Here is a 17,360-nt window from a genome sequence, read left to right as displayed (position 1 = left end):
TTTGTTTAGGCTTATACGGCTATTTCTTATTTTTTATTTAAGACTATTCCTTTGTTTTAAGCGTATTTAATTACGTGTATTCGAAGGTGAACTGCTGTTGGAAAGAGTGGGTCCTCCTTATAAATGTACCTATATAAAAAAGCCCTCTTTTTTTTTTCTTAATATTTTTTCTTTCTTTATATAATAACAATTATAATAATATTATTATTACCCCCTTTTCATAATTATATAATATTACGCTAATATTAACGACTTTAATCATTACTTAATTAATCACTATTATTATTAGCTTTATTTCGCTATTTTATATTTAGCTCGTAAATCGTAGTTTACAAGTTAAATATGCTTTTTAAGTCAGCCGCCGCTAAAGGAAAAGCTTTTGTCCGAAATGCATTTTTTAACCTATTAATAAGCGAAAAGCAAGCTGCTTTAGTTCGATAATCGAGTTTCGAGCTAAAGTTCGAAAGACGAGTTATTAAGACTTTCGATAAGTTCTTTTAAACTTATCGTTAAATAAGCAACTTTAGTCAACTAGCTATGCTTAAAGTAATAACTTCCGACTTTAATAATAGATTAAAAAAAGAAAATGACTTAATCTTATAATACGATTAATTTTTACGAGCCAAATGCATAAGAAAAAACATAAACGCCGAAAACCTTTTTTCGGCTTATAATTAGTTTATTATTAAAATCACCGCTATCTATTCTTTACGCAATAAAAACGCCGAAAGATATAAACGAATTAAAAGAGCTTTCGACGGCGCTCGAAGCTAATTGCTATATAACGATTATTTTAAAGCTATATACACTTTAATCCGCAGCGCTCGTTAATTAAGCGTCATTTTAAAAAATTGCACCTTTAACGCTTACGCTATCCAAGTCATTAACTATTATATTATTGCTTACGTCGCTTTTTAAAAGACTATAGCTAATATAATTCGAAAACGCAAGTTTATTAAGCTTAATACTATAATAATCAACTTTACTTGCTAAACCGTAAAAAATAAAAATAATATTAAGTAAAAAGATAAGATCGCTATTTTTAACGAAGGATTCTTAAAAAAGCTAAAACTAAAAGTCTTATTATATAATTTATTGATTTTAGCTTTTAATAATATTAAAAGCGAATACGACGAGCTTAAAAAACGTATAGAGTTTGCTAACGAGAATTAAACTTAAAATTTCGTTTTATAAAAAAAGCTCGAATCCGAAACTTTATTCGTAAATTATAATTCACGAATAAAAGATAACTTAGCAATTAAAGCAAAATCAAATCAACCTTTTGCTTTTAAAACTTTTTTGCTTAAATTATTTATTACGCGCTTTTCGCTATTATTAGCTTTATTTTAAAGATCAACGTTATCTTTTGCTAATAAAGCTTCGAACGCTAAACTAATTGCTTCGATTATGTTTATTTTACGCAAGTCTATCGACGCGAGCTTTTTTATAGCCTTTAAATTTAAAATGCAACGCGACCTTTTCGAAAACTAGCTATTATTAGCATTATTCGTTAAAAAAAGAAACAGCTTCGAATACGAACTAACTAAAGCTATATCGAACCGCTACTTAAGATTCGTCGAGATTAAAGACTTTATAAGTATAAACGTAGCTTTTATTAACTTTTGCTAAGACTTTTATTAATTAGCTTTCGATCGCTTAAATTTAAACGAGAATATCGATAATGCTTTTTAAGTTGCCGCGGAATCAATTAAAAAAGCTATTAATTAAATCCGCAAGCTTTTAAAAAACGAATTTTCTAATAACGTAATCTTACGACTTTTCGACCGTCGTAGCTAAATAAAGATAAGTAAAAAAGAAAGCAAAATAATAAACTATTTCTTGCTATCCGAGATCTTTAATTTAAGCTTTAATAATAACGATTGCGATTGCATAAAAGTCTTTTAAGAAATAAAGAACGTATTAAAATTTAAAAATAAATTTAAAAAACTCTTTAACTTAAACGTTTAAACGAAGCTCCGCTTTAGCCGCAAAGTCTTACCGTCCGCCACCGACTTATTAAAAAGAGTCTTTTGCGAAGTTTATACTTTCGAATACGCTAAATACTTTAAGCTAATTACGAAAAGCTTTATAATAATAATAATCCGTTTTAATTTATATCGATTTATCGAAGCTTTTTAAACTAACGCTTTTAATAACTTTATGCTTTATTCGAGCAATCAATCGATATTCGCTATTAAAATCAAAAGCAGTATTTTAGCTAAAAGAATGTTTAAGTTAAGCTTTTTTAAGTTTAAAGCTAAGCCGATATCCTTTAATAAGCTAAACTAAAGTATTAGCTTGATAAGCACCGCTTAAAAGAACAGCCCTTTTAATATTATAAATGCAAATAGCTATACGAAAGTTTAGCTTATATTAAAAGCTTTTTTTTTAAATAATAAGTACGGCAACCAAACCTTTTTTATTATTATAAATAAAAAGATTTAAATATACTTTTATTACTTTCGGATTAATAACTTAAAAAAAGCCTCGATTAATGTATTTTTTAATATAGTGCACTTTTTAACTTAGCAAGTCCTTCGAAGCTATTATAAGCTATACTTTGCCGCTTTGCTTAATCGCCGAAACGGAAATTATAAGCTTATCGCTTATTCGAAACCTTTTTAGCTTTTTAAATGCAATAATAATGCTCGAGTGATTGCGATTAAATACGACGCTAATATTAAACGATTCGTAAACCGTAGTTTACGAATAGAAAATAAAGTTTTAAATTATTATTTAATGCTTTACGGCGTAAAGACTTAAATCGAAAGCTTAGCTATTTAACTTTAAAGCTACGCTTACGATATTACGCTTAAAAAGACCGCTAGATAAAAAGCTTTTAAACTTAAGTCGAAAATCTTAAATGCTTTTAAGAACATTGCGCCGCGCTAACTTTTCGCTATAATTAATAATCTCGCTACTTTTATATCCGTTATTACAAAACAAAATGTTTTCTTAAATATAAACGCTTTTTAAAATGCTTTTTACGAATAAGCTATCTTTTTTAATAATTATATCGCTTTGCTAAACGATAGCATATTAAAAAATAAAGTCAGCTTTGCAAAGCACGCTTGCACGATCGTTTTAAAACGCATGCCGTTAACTTTTCGATAAAAAGTCATTAATAAATCAAGCTAGCTCTTCGCCGCTATAATTTAATTAAACTACGTTAGTTTCGTATTAAAAGCTTTAATCGAAAAAATAAATTAAAACGAACTTCGAATAATAAAAGAATTGATTGCTATCTTTGCTATATCTCGAACTCAATTTTAAAAACACTTTATTAAGCATAAAAAGAAATTGTTTTCGGCATTTAAAAAAGGATTTGCTATTATTTTAAATATTAAAGCTAAGACTTACGAAGCCAAGTCCTTTTTTAAAAGCAAAAGCCGCCGAGCTAACGACTTTATAAACGCCGATAAGTTAAAGGATTTTAAAGAAAGCTTGCGATCGATTAAGTTATTTTTTAACGACTTCGATTCAAGTATAAAAATCAATTTAAAAAATACGAAATCCATTTGTAAACTACGGTTCACGAGTTAAATCGACGATCTTAAAGCATTATCTTCTTAATCGAAATCCTTAAACCGCGTATTCGATAAAGCTATAAAAGCCTTAGCTAATTTGCTTAAAGACGAAAACGACTTAATTAATAGCTTTAAACTTTATTTTAACTTCGCTAATCCTTCGTCGGCCAAGTTCATATTTATTAACGATGCTATTAATAAGCGCAAAAACGATACGCGCTCCTTCACTTTTAAAGATGCTATTACTAGCACGTCATTATTTAATACTGGCCTCGTTAAAAAAAGAAAACCCTTTTAGCTTAAAAAGAACGAAAGAATTAAAAACGTAAGCACGGAAAGAAACCATAAGAAAGCTGCTAAAGCGTAGTTTAAATGTTTAAAGTTTAAAAACAAGATACTCCCTTTTTTTATATACTAGATTTCTTTCTTTCTTTTATACCCCTTTTTTTCTTCTTGCTTAATAATAAGCGGGGGCGCTTACTTATTTTATAAAAGGACGGATATAAACACCTTGCTTAATAAGGTACCTGCTATAGCTATTAAGATTACACTAGACGGACCCATCTTTTATAAGAGGGCATACATCTTTTAGCTAGAACAATCAACGAGCTTTCCACCCACCTTTTCTAATACTTCTTTATAAGACCATAAGGCCCAGCCTCAGAGCCAGGCTTCTATATAGCATATCTTTTTAGGTGCTTCTACATTAACCGCTACTCTTTAAGCCGAGCGGGATTCGTTACGAGCTTTATTATAAAAGCTTTTCGCGAATTAAATATTATACTTAGCTTATAAAACGTCGTAAAGCTTTGCAAACGCGTATTAGCTAGCAACTAATTATTAAACGGCGGTTTAAAAGTTTTTAAAAGTTATAATCTTAGCAAATTTCAAATAAAGCTAATCGCGTAGCGTTTTAATAATCTTAAAACGCAAAGCTTTACGTAATCGGTCCTCGTCCTTGATTTCAACGGTAGCAGCAAGCTTCGAGAAAACAAAGTAAAAGTTTTAAAATTGCTAGTTAAGCCTTATATAAAGTTTTTCGAACTTAATTAACGCTTTAGCCTTTTCAATAGAATCGTTTAAAAACTCGAAAGCGATCTAAACGAGTTTCGAAGCGATTACGAAGTTGCTACGATCCATAACCAAAAAAGCTAAGAACAAATAAGCTATTCTTTCGGTTTAGTTAAAAACGTAATTCTTACGCTAGCGTTTTATAAAAAAGTATTCGTCGAAAGCTTTTAAATTATCGAAAACGCGGGCTTGCTAATAGCGTGCTCGATAGCTTACACCGTTTAAAAGCTTTTATTTAAAGTTAAAGATCCGCTCGATACGAGCGCGACTTTAAAAAGCTAAAGATAAAGCTCTAAAAGTATTAAATCTAGCTAAAGTGCGAAAGTTAGTTAACTTATAAAGAAAAAGTAATTTATTATCGTCGGCGAAAAAGCGGCGAAGGTTAGCGGTTTTATAAATAAAAAAAGTAGTCTAAAAAACCGAAGGCTTATATAGCTCCTTGCTTTTAAAATTATCTTCGAAAGAGACTTAAAAAAGCTTTAATAAGCGTTCCGTAGTTAGCAAAACCGCTTAAAGCTAGTCTAGTTTCTTTCGAGCTCGACGAGCCTTTTTTTCAGCTTTATCGGCGAAGGTTTTTTGCTCGCTAGCGCTTTTATTAAGCTCTTCGTTGCGAGTTTTCATATTTGCGAAAAGCTTTTTAAGCTTAACGGCCTTTCGTTAAGATTAAAAAAGAGCTTAATATTAAGCTAAAGCTTTTTCGAAGTTAATAAAGGCCGAAAGATCATCTTCATCGTCTTGCTTACTAATAGCTTCTTCTTAAATAAAAAAAACTGCTAATTGGGCCGTAAAAGAAAAAAAAGGAGCTGCTAAAGCAGCTTTAAAAAGTATGCGAAGGATTTTGCCCGCGAAGCGAGAGTTGCTATATTATATAAGTGCTATCCTTTAAATTATACTTAAAATAAGCCTTCTCGTGACCGTTAAAGTCGTCTAAATGTTTTTAACGTCCAACTACTAAAGAATTTTAAAAAAGAAGAATATTATTAAAGCCGTTCTCGGCGGAATAAAGTAATTATTAATAATATAACGACCTTAAGCGATTACTTAAAAGAACTTACGAGAGCGCGAGAGTTTATATAAAAGCTTAAAAGAATCTCAAAGTAATAACTTAAAATCAACAATTATCGAATATAAAGGTCGAAAGTAATTAAAATCTATATATACGAAAGTAGAAGCGCTAAAGACTCGTAAACCATAGTTTATAAGTCAAAAAGCGGGGAATGAAAGTATACGAAGAATACGAAAGAAAAAAAAAGAAAGTAGCTTAGCGCATGTAAGGTGCGTCCAGGAGACCTGGCGTATCGTCACAGATTAAGCAACAGCTTTTAAGTTTTTTAAAGTCTTCGAAAGCTTCGCGGAATTTGCTTATAAAACAAACTTAAAAAAGGCCGTTTGCTCGCTGCTATAAAAAGAGATTGAAAAAAAGAAAGGAATAGCTGCTTTAGTAATTGCGTATAAATAAGTACGTATAAACGTAAAAAGATTTTTAAAAAACTCTTGTGCATAATATCGAGATTCGAGATTAAGTTAATCGTTTATAATCCAATTCGAAGCGAAAGCGTATTGCTATTAAACTCGTCGTTTAATAGCAGCCGCGCGGTCGATATCGTCGAAGTAGCTTTCGATAGCTTTCGTCGCCGTATTAATAATCGATGCTTTTCGTTTTAATACGAAAAGAAAAAGCTGCAAATTGATAATAGCGTTTCCTCTTTTCTTTTTAAAGTGCTAAGTAAAGTTGAATAGCGATGCAGCGTCTTAAAGCCGTATATAATCGGCGTTATTAATATTATTATTATCCGCGAAAGACTGAAATAAAATAATAAGAATTATTTCTCGAGTTATGCGGCGAGCGCAACGAGCTATTGATCTGGTTCTAGCGGATTCTTAAGGAAACCGTATCTTAAGAATCGAATGCAATAAAAATCAAGTCGTTATAAGCAAATTGAAAATTTCGTATTAAATAATTAAGATCTGCGGACGAGGATCTTTTCAATATTCGATAGGTCGGTTTTTTTTTTTTTTTTTTTCTTATATATGGCAAGTAGGTATGTATCGTTTTCTTATTTTTGAAGTCTTGGGAAATGGCTGATTCGGATTTTTATTATTTTCTTATTGCGGATTGCGGGTTGTAGTAAAGAGGGTGTGGGGCGGGGAGAGAAAATACCTACCTAGGAAGGAAGTGAACGGTAGGTAGGAAAGGCATAAATAAGCTAGCTAGCCAGACCTTTTTTTTTTTTAGATGTCTTTTCTAGTCCGGAGCTCGAAGCAATATTGAATAAGGAAATGAGTTGATGATTTGCGAGCTGATGGCTGGCTGGCTGGCTGGCTGGCTGGCTGTGGTTTTATAGCCATGTCATACTGATTGGAAGTCTCAAAATGAGTGTGTACATAGAGTGGGTGAGTGGCCGTATTTCTTGTTCTATTGCTGCAGTAATACGTGTAATGAATGGTTTCCGCATGGTGTAAGAAACTACAACGACAGGGCTTGCATGAGATATCGACGATAGTTCGTAAGTGCTTTCGCGGCGGCCTACGGAGAGCGCTAGGCATATCTACGTAGCTAGCGACTCGGGGGAAGGAACGAGATTGGACTTGAATTTGGATAGAAATGATTGAATGATTTGATGTTCATACTTTGTCGAAGGGTTGCAATTTGATTTACTTAATCATGGGAATTCAAATTGTGGGGGTGAGGATGTGAGGGGAGTTTGGTAAAGCCCTTTTTTTTTTTTTTTTTTTTTTTTTTCTTTTGGGGTTGGGGTAAAGGGATAGGGGTTGCGGAAACCGGTTTAATGGATATGAATAATGGATGGATGGATGGATGGACTTGTAGAGGGAATTACTGAATGGACCTGTGATAGGATTTTGGATTTATTAGTTTCCATTTTCTTTGTTGGGTTTTTCTTTGAAGTGAAATGAGAGGTGGTGGTGGATACTTGGAAGAAAGGCGGAGGGCGGAGGGAGTATATTATTTAATTTACCCAGTCATAATGCTATTGCTTTTTATCTAAACCAAAGAGTGAACAGATGTCTGAATCGATCAAAGATGAAGGCTAGAAATTTGAAGATATATGTTTTTTATTTGTAAGCGGCAAAGGGTCGGAAAAAAGAGATGTGAATGATAGCAATGCAGTGTTTTGACAGCATTCCCCCTTAAATAAGAACTGTGTGTTAAGCTAGCTGCTAGCATTGAGAAATTAGAAAAAGAAAAGAAGGGAGAAAGTCGAGTCATCGGGGAGTTGGAAAACATATCTTTTATGACAGCGGTGTTCCTGATTCTTAACGTCTCGTTCCATCTTTTCTTATCGCTATACAGGTTCCAAAAAAACAGTACATATATACGAGTAATGTGGAACTCAAGGGAGGATTTTCAAGCCGGTCACAGATATCCTTGGTGCAGAAGTGATTGATATCTAGATTTGAGAGTTTGGATTCCGCGACTTGGACTAGAGTATATTAACACTCTCCGTGGTCCGGCGGCTTTCACGCAAGGAGTATGCAGATCCAAAAGAGAGGAAACCCAGAGTCCAGAGAGAGCTCGAAAGGTGATGTTTACCTGCCTATGTACGTAGACCCGTGTGAAAATCTCGGCGTTTTTGAAGGGGGAGATTTTGTTACTAATGAGTATAGCTACAGCTATAGAATATAGGAAGACTTGTTGGTATGTGAAACATGTAAGAGAAGGCGACTAGCAGTGCTTGATATATTGACAGCAATATTTTGACTTAGATAGTTGATATGATACCTACCATCTTACGTCATGCCACGAGTTCAGCTTCTTGAAGTCTCTTGATCTTTTTTTTTTTTTTTTTTTTTTTTTTTTTTGATGGGCCTGCCTTTCAGGCTAGGTTGGAAGTGGAGTTTTATATGGCATGGGCAAATCAAGACGGAGAAAGGGGTACCGCAGATTAAGTGAAACTTATATCTTCATCAATAGTAGTGAATCACTGATATTTCTGTGACTTTATTCATGCAATTTCTACGTGCACTGAAAAAACAAATACCATATCCGTTAGACGCTGAAGAATATTGTGTCGAAAGGTCAACTATGGAAAGAGCTGGTAGAGCCCAAGGGGCTACAGAATGCTACAGAGGCTTCTTTCGTATCAAGGACGTCCAGGGGAGGACAGGTGAGACACCAGGTAGACGAAATAGCTGGAATATATCAAGAAGTAAAGTTTAGCAGGAAATGCAAAAACATTAGTGAAATGTAAATCGACAGCAGTGATTGTCATGATAAGATCAGAGTATACTTCTTTAAGGCATTTCGTGCGACGGAAGCAGCGGAAGCTGCAGGGCGAAATTGTGAAGCTGCGGGTACGGCGGCGACGGCTCGAGGTTGCGAGGCAAGTTGGACGAGATTTGAATCTGAAGCTATAGGGCGAAGAAATGTGTAAGCTGCAGGTACGGCGGCGGCGGCTCGAGGTTTCGAAGCAGCTCGAGCTTTTATCCACCCCTTGAAGAGGGTTACGCGGAAGTGAAAGACTGTTGAATTATTCAATGTAGCGAATCTACTTAATACTCCGAATCCCGTTGGCCGTCTAAACACAGGGGCATCAAATCATGATTCTCTCGGGGGTGTTGGTTTCTTGATCTGTGGAAATGAAGCAGTGTGGTTTCGTACCTCTCGTAGGTTGAAAGAGGTGCTAGAGTGAACGCTGAAAGTGTTGTGCTGTGCGGTTCTGGATCAGCGCGTTCGGTGAAGGAAAAGTTCTAGTGGATGATTATAGATGACAGCAAGTAGGCAAATGGCAATATTTTCCCAAGGACCTTGATATCAAAACCTAAAGTTCGAAGTCACGCATTTCTCTCGTTGATGCCTCTGTTAGCAGTTGCGCATTTCAATGCTCAGAAACGTATGGTTGTAGCCATAGAAGCAGATGAAATACGGCGTGTCTTCAGTAATAATCAGTTTTTTTTTTTGTTGTCCAGATCAATTCGTCCTTTTTAACATCGCGCTGCAATGCTACTATTCATATTCACCTTTCTTGCTCGCCCAGTCACTTAAGCTAATACCCGGCCAGGAGAGTGACTATATCCATTTCTCGTCTATACATATTCCCTATCAAGTCCATTCCTTACCAATTTTCGCGATCAACACTTATAAAGATGTTCCTCCCACCGCTACATTGCCGACGAGGGATTTGGCAACTACGGCAGCTGTAACAAGGGCAACGGATCTTGTGCAACAACAGGTATGCACATTTTCTCCTTGAAATTCTACATTGGTTCAGCATAAAAGTAGCACTCATTTTTCTTGGCTGACTGCTTTCCAACCGCTAGATAGTAGAAAGCCTGGTGTTAAAAATGGATCCAGGCCAAAGGGGGAGGTAATAGTGAACAAAATGAGAGCAAGCCATACAAGGAAGATTCGCTCAATACTTTAAGAATTACGTCTATGTGACTGACAAAGTTGTCGACCAAGCTTTTCCACCGGGTGATATAGCCGGCTCTCCTCGATGTACATCACCCTTGTGCAATGCGCCAGCTGTGGTCAAAGTTTACAGGCCAGTGTTTTTACCGGGCTCGATTCAAAAGGAAAATTAACTTTCTTATATTCAAGCAGCGGATTATTAAGAAATACTTTGGTTACCAATCTTGTGATTTCATGAAAAGGCCATACCTTCCGTCTACGAGGACAGGGATTGACTGTTACATTCTGCTTAGGTCATCCGAAGACCAGAAGATACCGAAGTATTCTCTCAGTTCTCGATCAAGATCCATCATTTTTGTTTCCGAGTAAGTGAAATACAGCTGTTGAATGTAAGTCTATATCTTGTAAGAGTAAGCTGCTGCGAAGGAAAAGCTATTCTGATTTTTGAAACATAACGAAGTGCAGGCGAGGTATTGAGACTAGTATGGTTCAATGACAGCAGTAGCTTCATTGACACGAGAAATCTACAATTACTTACGTATACGTATCGTACATATCTTTATTTCACGCGCCGTTCTGCTTCGTCTTGCAACTCAAATTCTTGATAGGGAAATTGCTCAGGTTTGCGTTTTTCATTGGTCATGGTTCTTGTAAAGGAGGAGCCCACCCGATTACTTGGTTCCTGCCCGGCTATTATGGCTTACGTTACTATTCTGAAGGTTGTATGCATACGGATTCCGGGCCGGAGGGGGATTGGCATATAGCCTCAATTGACAATGGGCAATTGGCTATCCTTCAACCGACTTGTATTCTGTCATGCAAACAAATATTGATTAGCTCTCTATAATTCGCTGACACTTGGAAGTTGGTAGCAGTTGCACAGAAATTTGAACAACTTCGTCTGTCTCAGACTTTCGCACTGAGAATTGATCTATCAGCAACTGTCTTCATGGCCAAACAACTCTGGCAATAGTCAGATCGTCTTTGTTATAATTCATCGCATCAACGACTTGCCAAGAACTGACCGGGCTCTTCAGCAGGAATCCATAGGCGGATTTAAGCGACATCACATGATACGGTTACCAGAATTCCAATCTGTAAATAAGTATACCTTATGTACTTAGACTATGTGTGGAACACAACCAAATGTTAAAGCTGCAGGGCTGCGGCTTGCTATCAGTTACAGTTACATCCGAACGGCGGTACTTATTAGTCTGCCTCCTGAGTACTGTACCGACCGGCCGTACTACCCAGTAACCTCATCCCATTCTCGAATACAAACAAAGTCTCGGATGCAATGCATGCCAACATGCAGGCACCAGGCACAAATGAAAATCATTTCTCCCTATATGGTTGTACCTTCCCAGGAGAGCTTATTAAAGCTTACCCTGTCCGACGACCTGTTGATCGAGAAGCTGATAATTAAGGGAAGAAGGGGGTAGTAAGGGTAGTCATGACTCACGAGTTGTGCTTCCTTCCCGGGTCACGATTAGCGGATGACAGAGGCAGATATATATTACGACCATGGGCGATGGACCATGGTTCTGTGCAACTTCCCCTCCCTTGTCCAAGTGTCCGCTCTTCTTCCACTCTCGTAACTCGTGCCTTTGAGACATCAGACATCTGGCATTACACATCAAGCATCAAGTATCAAGCATCATGTTGGTCTCTCTCTCTGCAATCGTTGCCGTCTGGGCCGGTGGTCTCGCCCTCGAGGTGACGGCTAGCCCCCTCTCCTATTCTGGCCGAAAAAAGCGTGCAATTCCTGCATCGCACAGTCTCCACGAGCGCCACCTGCCCTCGTGGGAGCATCAATGGTCCAAGAAGTCAAGAGTCCCGGATACGCAGATTCTCCCCGTGCGCATCGGCCTGAAGCAGAGCAACCTCGAGGCTGGGCATGACAAGCTCATGGAAATGTGAGCAGCCAATCTGCACTGGCATGATGTGGAAACATATACATCGTACTGATGATTACCATCAAAGCTCTACTCCAGGAACTGAGACCTACGGCAAACACATGACTGCGGAAGAGATCATCGAGTTCTTTGCTCCTCACCAATCCTCTACTGAAGTCGTTTCGGAGTGGCTCCTTTCGTCTGGGATCAGTTCTGACCGAATTGGCGTATCTACCAACCGACAGGTGGCTCTCCCAGCGTCTCTCAGAGACCCACAGCCAGCAAAAAAGGAAGATAACACTAACCTATACAGTGGATTCAATTCGACGCAAACGCTGCTGAAGTAGAGACCCTTCTCTTCGCCGAGTTCTACCTTTGGGAACACCGCTCAGGTGTTCATGATATCTCCACCAAAGAGTACCACGTGCCTACTCACGTTCGAGAGCACATTGACTACGTGACTCCCGGAACAAGACTTCGGGAGAGGAAGATCACGGCCGGTGAAGGTAACGAGGTTTTCAAGCGTTTCGAGAGTACTGTTAGCGCCAGACCACTCGTCACGAAACTTCCTGGATTCCCTAACCCCAACTCAAGTGTTTGCGACATTTACGTGACTGCCCCGTGCACTCAAGGTAAATAGGCTATATTCATTTCCAATCCTCCTTCTCCGGGGCTGACAATGTCACTTAGTTCAATATGAGATGTGCAATGCTACCAAGGCCTCACCTGGCAACAAGCTAGGAATCTTCGAGTCTCTTGATGTACACTATAGCAAGAAAGATCTTGATATTTACTACAGCTCTCTCTACCCGTCAGTCATCATTTCTCCACTCTCAGTATAGAGATTGAAACTGAGCTAGTAACATTCCCAACGGCACTTACCCTGAGGAACGTCTGATTGATGGTGCGATTGGAGCGACCGAAGACTCTACAATCTTTGTCCCAATCGACCTCGAGTCTGGCCTCGATTTCAACTCAGCCCAGCCTTTGATCTATCCCCAAGAGCTTGTTCTGTTTCAAGTCGACGATGAGTACTATGAATCAACGGGTAACTTCAGTGGCTTCTGGAACAGTGCGTACCATTCATAGCAGCTCGTGGTGACCTGCTAACGAATCCAGCTTTCCTTGATGCTATAGATGGTAGTTACTGTACTTACAGTGCCTATGGTGAGACTGGAGACTGTACAGAAGAAGCCTGCAGAGACCCCTCTTACCCTAATCTCAACCCCGGGGGATACACTGGTCAGCTTCAGTGCGGTGTATATAAGCCAGTATGTTCCTGCATCGCTCGACGTGCATGGAAGAGTTCAAATTGACTGACTTCTCGCAGACAAACGTGATCTCCATCTCATATGGTGCAACCGAAGCAGATCTTCCAGACTTCTATCTCAAGCGCCAATGCAATGAGTGGATGAAACTTGCTCTTCAAGGTGTGACTGTCGTCATGTCTTCCGGTGACGCGGGGGTAGGGGGGAGCATCTGCAACGGCTATTCTGGTCGGATCTTCGATCCCGACTTCGCATCCACATGCCCCTACGTTCTTTCTGTCGGCAGTACTGAATGGGATCGTTTTAACGCCTCTGTGAATCCCACTCCTGGACAAAAACTCCACGAAGTCGCCACCAAAAGATTTCCCAGCGGCGGTGGGTTCTCCAACGTCTTCGGAATTCCTAGCTACCAGCGTACCGCTGTTCAGGCCTACTGGGACCAAAAAGAGAGTTCCCTGGGCTTCCGTGGATACCATCACCACGTCGAGAACGGAAACTTCAGCAGCGTCACGGGAGGTCTCTATCACCATGGGGGACGCGGGTACCCAGATGTTGGAGCTGTCGGTGATAGACAGGTCGTGTACTCAAACGGGTCATGGTGGCTGGTCGGCGGTACTTCGCTCTCGGCTCCCGTCTGGGGTGCAGTTCTCAATTTAATCAACGAGGAGAGAATTGCTGCTGGCAAGGGAACGGTTGGATTTATCCACCCTATCTTGGTTAGCTCACACGCTTTGTTCCATACATGAGTGGTAGCTAATATCTTCTTGTAGTACCAGCATCCCGAGGTTTTCACAGATATCACAGTGGGTAGCAACCCTGGATGTGGGTCAGCAGGTTTTCCGACAGCAGAGGGATGGGACCCAGTGACTGGACTCGGGTAAATCTCAGGGACTTTCCGCAGATCTACTATCACGAGCTGACAATCACTTCACAGCTCGCCCATCTTCCCAAAGTTGCTAGAACTTCTCATGAGCATTTAACAACCGAGCTGATGTGTATGAAGATATGACTATGAATCTGGAGTGCGAGTGGTTGTGTATGGGTAGAGCAAGTCTCCGATCTTGCTTTCAGATCCGAAGTAGAAAATACTATCTGTCCATCTGATAGACATATGTCTTTTTCACCAGGAGTCTATATCCGCTGCCGCTGGAAGAGAACTGGGGCTAATCATCTCATCACAGCCTGATTAGTTGTTCTTTAGTACCTCCAGATTTATTATTTGCGATTTTCTTTGAATTCTATAACACAATTTTTTTAAAACCGAACCTCTCTTTCTACAGATGAGTCGCTACTTTGGAATTATCCGCGAGACTTGGGAAATCCGCCAGCCTCTCCAGGTTTCAATCCAGAACTCTCGTCAAACCTGTTCTTGGTTTTAGCGAAAGCTCTTTACTTGCATGGCCCGGCCTACCTCTGTACGTTACAAGCTGGCTAAATTTCTATATCAGAACGAAGGCTTTAGGTCACTGTTGGTGGTATACTAATGCGACTACAGCGTCAAATATGAAATAAACAAGCTCCATACCCATGAGCCTAATGATAAGAGAGCTCGGTACGGAAAATGAAAAGCGATATTTTTCTCGCAAATAGAAGGAAAGTGCTACCTGATCTAGGAAGGCAGTCCACGTGACTCCTCACAACTAGGTAGGCCAGTAGCACTACCTACCATGACGTAGCAGGAATCTAGATCGTACCCCAAAGCAAACAACCCGCAACCCACCATACATTCATAAAAGGACTTTTCTTCCCAGGTAATCGCAACTTTTCTTTCGCAATTCAATCCCGTCCTGGCTATCTCATTCTCGAGTTTAACCATCAACCATCAACCATCAACCATCAACCATCAAGCCAACCCTGCGCCTGCATTTCGCCACCGCCACAATTCAATCAAGCTTTTGCGCCGACAAGGACCATGCCGCAGCAGCAGCAGCAGCAGCAGCACCGACGCCAGCACTCCGTCGAGCGCGTCCTCAAGTCGCCTCTCCTCTTCGCCTTCCTCACTCTCCTCCTTTCAGCGCTTTACCGCTGGCCTCGACGATGGGTTGTATCCGGAGCGCCTCTATTACAATTCTTCATCCTGCTTGGCGACTACAAAGGCTACCGCATCTTCCCGGGCCATGCGTTATGGCCTCTGTTCACGACGTTTAATCTGGGCTACTCGGTATGCTCAACGTCGTGGTTTTTGTATGGTGTTTTCACCGTGCTGTGCTACCCTGCCATCTTTCTCGTTTGCCTGTTCCAATTCGAGGCGGCGAGCAATGTCGCGAGGAGGAGCTTGCGGCATGCGTTGGTGCAGTTGCATTTCATCGATGACAAGATTGCCTTCTTCAACATCCCGGCCTTGGAAATTGATACTGATGTTGACGGCTTGATGGTCCTGCGCGGTGTCACGTTTTCGCTCAGCAATCTCAGTTTCGTGGTTCATGGTGTGGAAGTGGGCATCAAGTTGAGCGATGATATGGAGCTTTCCATTCAGACGGAAGAGGTTACGGTACGCTTGTTCAGGGGCATTGACATCGGAGACTGCTATGCAAATCTGAAGGGTGGGGATTACGAGATGACATTCGGGTGCCTGGAAGGGAAGAGAAAGGATTTGGACGGGGATTCAGTCTTTATTGAGGGGACGCCTCTGTTGAAGGCTGCCTCGAGAGATGCAGACCGGAGGAGCATCGATGCGGGTAGACCGCGCAACAGCAGGTCAAAGGTGGCTGTTCACGAGATTAAGATGACTGAGGTTATGACCGATGGGAAGATTCCGGATAATGTTTCGCCGAAGACAGGACTGAAGTCTATGAAGAAGATTTCTCCCGACAATGAAGAAGCAAGTGCTCGATACTTGCGGACATTGAACTTTATCAAAGAGACGAACGCCATCCATGAGGCGCGAGAACATGTCAAGAAATTCACCCGGCAAACGATTGACGTGGAGCGAACTTTTGATCTCGGAGACGCCAATGCTATCCGTGCAGCTGTTTGCTCGCAAATTCATTCTCAGCCCTCGGTTCCTCACCCGCCTCCAAAGTCTATCCGGGTAACCACCCTCCAAAATTCTTCGCCTCCTTACGTCGATCGCTTCCTACACCGTCTCCCTATGCTCTTGCGCCTCCTGCTAAGCCCTCTCAGCTACTTCCACCCTGTGCAAGTTTCCTCCATCACAGCCAGCGCCTCTGGTCGTTGGATCGACAGTATCCTCGTGCAAAAAGTATTCAAAGAATACGCCGAGACCAGCTCCGAGATCGCCCACCTGCAAGCGGATATCTCGGCCTGGCTCTCCAACGCCAACTTCGTGCTCGAGCTTGGATCCATCACAGGCCTCGCTCAAGTCCCCTTCATCTCGACTTACGACATCGTATGCCACCTCGCAATAGATGACCTGTTGGCCTACCGCGCCCTGCCCGCTGAGGTAGACCTGAAGCAAGTCGTGAGACTAGGCGGCGCAGACGCCCGCTTTGTCGTGCCTACTTTCCTGCTCCCGCACCACGAGCACATTCTCCCTCCTCCGCCATCCGAGAACAAGAAGCTCGAGCTCGAAAAAAACGTTGATTCCGCGGATGGGATACCACAGGAGGTCAACGCACAGCATTCTCTGGACCAAGCCCTGTCGGACGAGACGAACGTCTCAATCTCCGTGCACGCTCGCTTACCAGCATTCTTTGAACAGGAACTCCTCGATTTTGCGGCCGCGCTGGTGAAAGCCACCAAGGTGGTGGAGATGGAGAAGGAACCCGGCGCCATGGATGAGAAAGTCAAGGGCATCATGGAGTTCGGACGGGCACTGAAGGGCGGTATGAAAGAGGGCGTCAAGAAGGCTGTCGTGGACGGCGCCGTGAACGAGAAGTGGGTCGCGAAGATGGTGGGGAAGATCACGAAGAGGCTTGAGGTTGCGAGGGGCGAGGCCGGCTACTCGGGCGATATCCCCGTCAAGTTGGGGAAGTACCGAACAGGGCTGATGGAGGTGGAAGGGGAGAAGCTGCTGCCTTGATTTTTGGGTCTTGGTGCGATGGAAGGGATGGGAGGGGTTGGGGGGCTTTTCGGCATGGCGTAGCGTTTGTCTGGGAAGGGGGAGGCGCTTGAGCGAGAATGTAGTGTCCACACCAGGAGTTTCTCGCTGTTGTTCATGAGAGAACTTGGGGCAGTGAATAGAATGAATAGATCTCGCTTAGCGAGAAATTGAGAATTCGGCTGCTGGATTATCTACTAGGCCTGGACTCCTCTGGTGGGTTATGTT

The 17,360-nt window shown here is 40.9% G+C and overlaps 2 protein-coding genes across 2 annotated transcripts; both read left to right on the top strand.

The window, feature by feature from the left end:
* Nucleotides 1-11,628: 11,628 nt before the first annotated feature.
* On the top strand, nt 11,629-14,112 carry L3040_004045 (uncharacterized protein; the record flags this gene model as incomplete). The annotated part of the gene is made up of 9 exons (XM_007289954.1): nt 11,629-11,885; nt 11,953-12,109; nt 12,178-12,496; nt 12,555-12,675; nt 12,725-12,936; nt 12,984-13,135; nt 13,195-13,848; nt 13,903-14,009; nt 14,067-14,112. 9 exons carry the CDS (start codon nt 11,629-11,631, stop codon nt 14,110-14,112), a joined length of 2,025 nt encoding a protein of 674 aa, XP_007290016.1.
* Nucleotides 14,113-15,044: 932 nt separating this feature from the next.
* On the top strand, nt 15,045-17,114 carry L3040_004044 (uncharacterized protein; the record flags this gene model as incomplete). The annotated part of the gene is made up of 1 exon (XM_007289953.1): nt 15,045-17,114. One exon carries the CDS (start codon nt 15,045-15,047, stop codon nt 17,112-17,114), a length of 2,070 nt encoding a protein of 689 aa, XP_007290015.1.
* Nucleotides 17,115-17,360: the final 246 nt, after the last annotated feature.

This window comes from Drepanopeziza brunnea (genome assembly GCF_022702325.1).
Source record: "Drepanopeziza brunnea f. sp. 'multigermtubi' strain 214-2 chromosome Unknown ctg5, whole genome shotgun sequence".
Taxonomy (NCBI): Eukaryota; Fungi; Ascomycota; class Leotiomycetes; order Helotiales; family Drepanopezizaceae; genus Drepanopeziza; species Drepanopeziza brunnea.
This window is presented reverse-complemented; position numbering and strand designations above follow the sequence as displayed.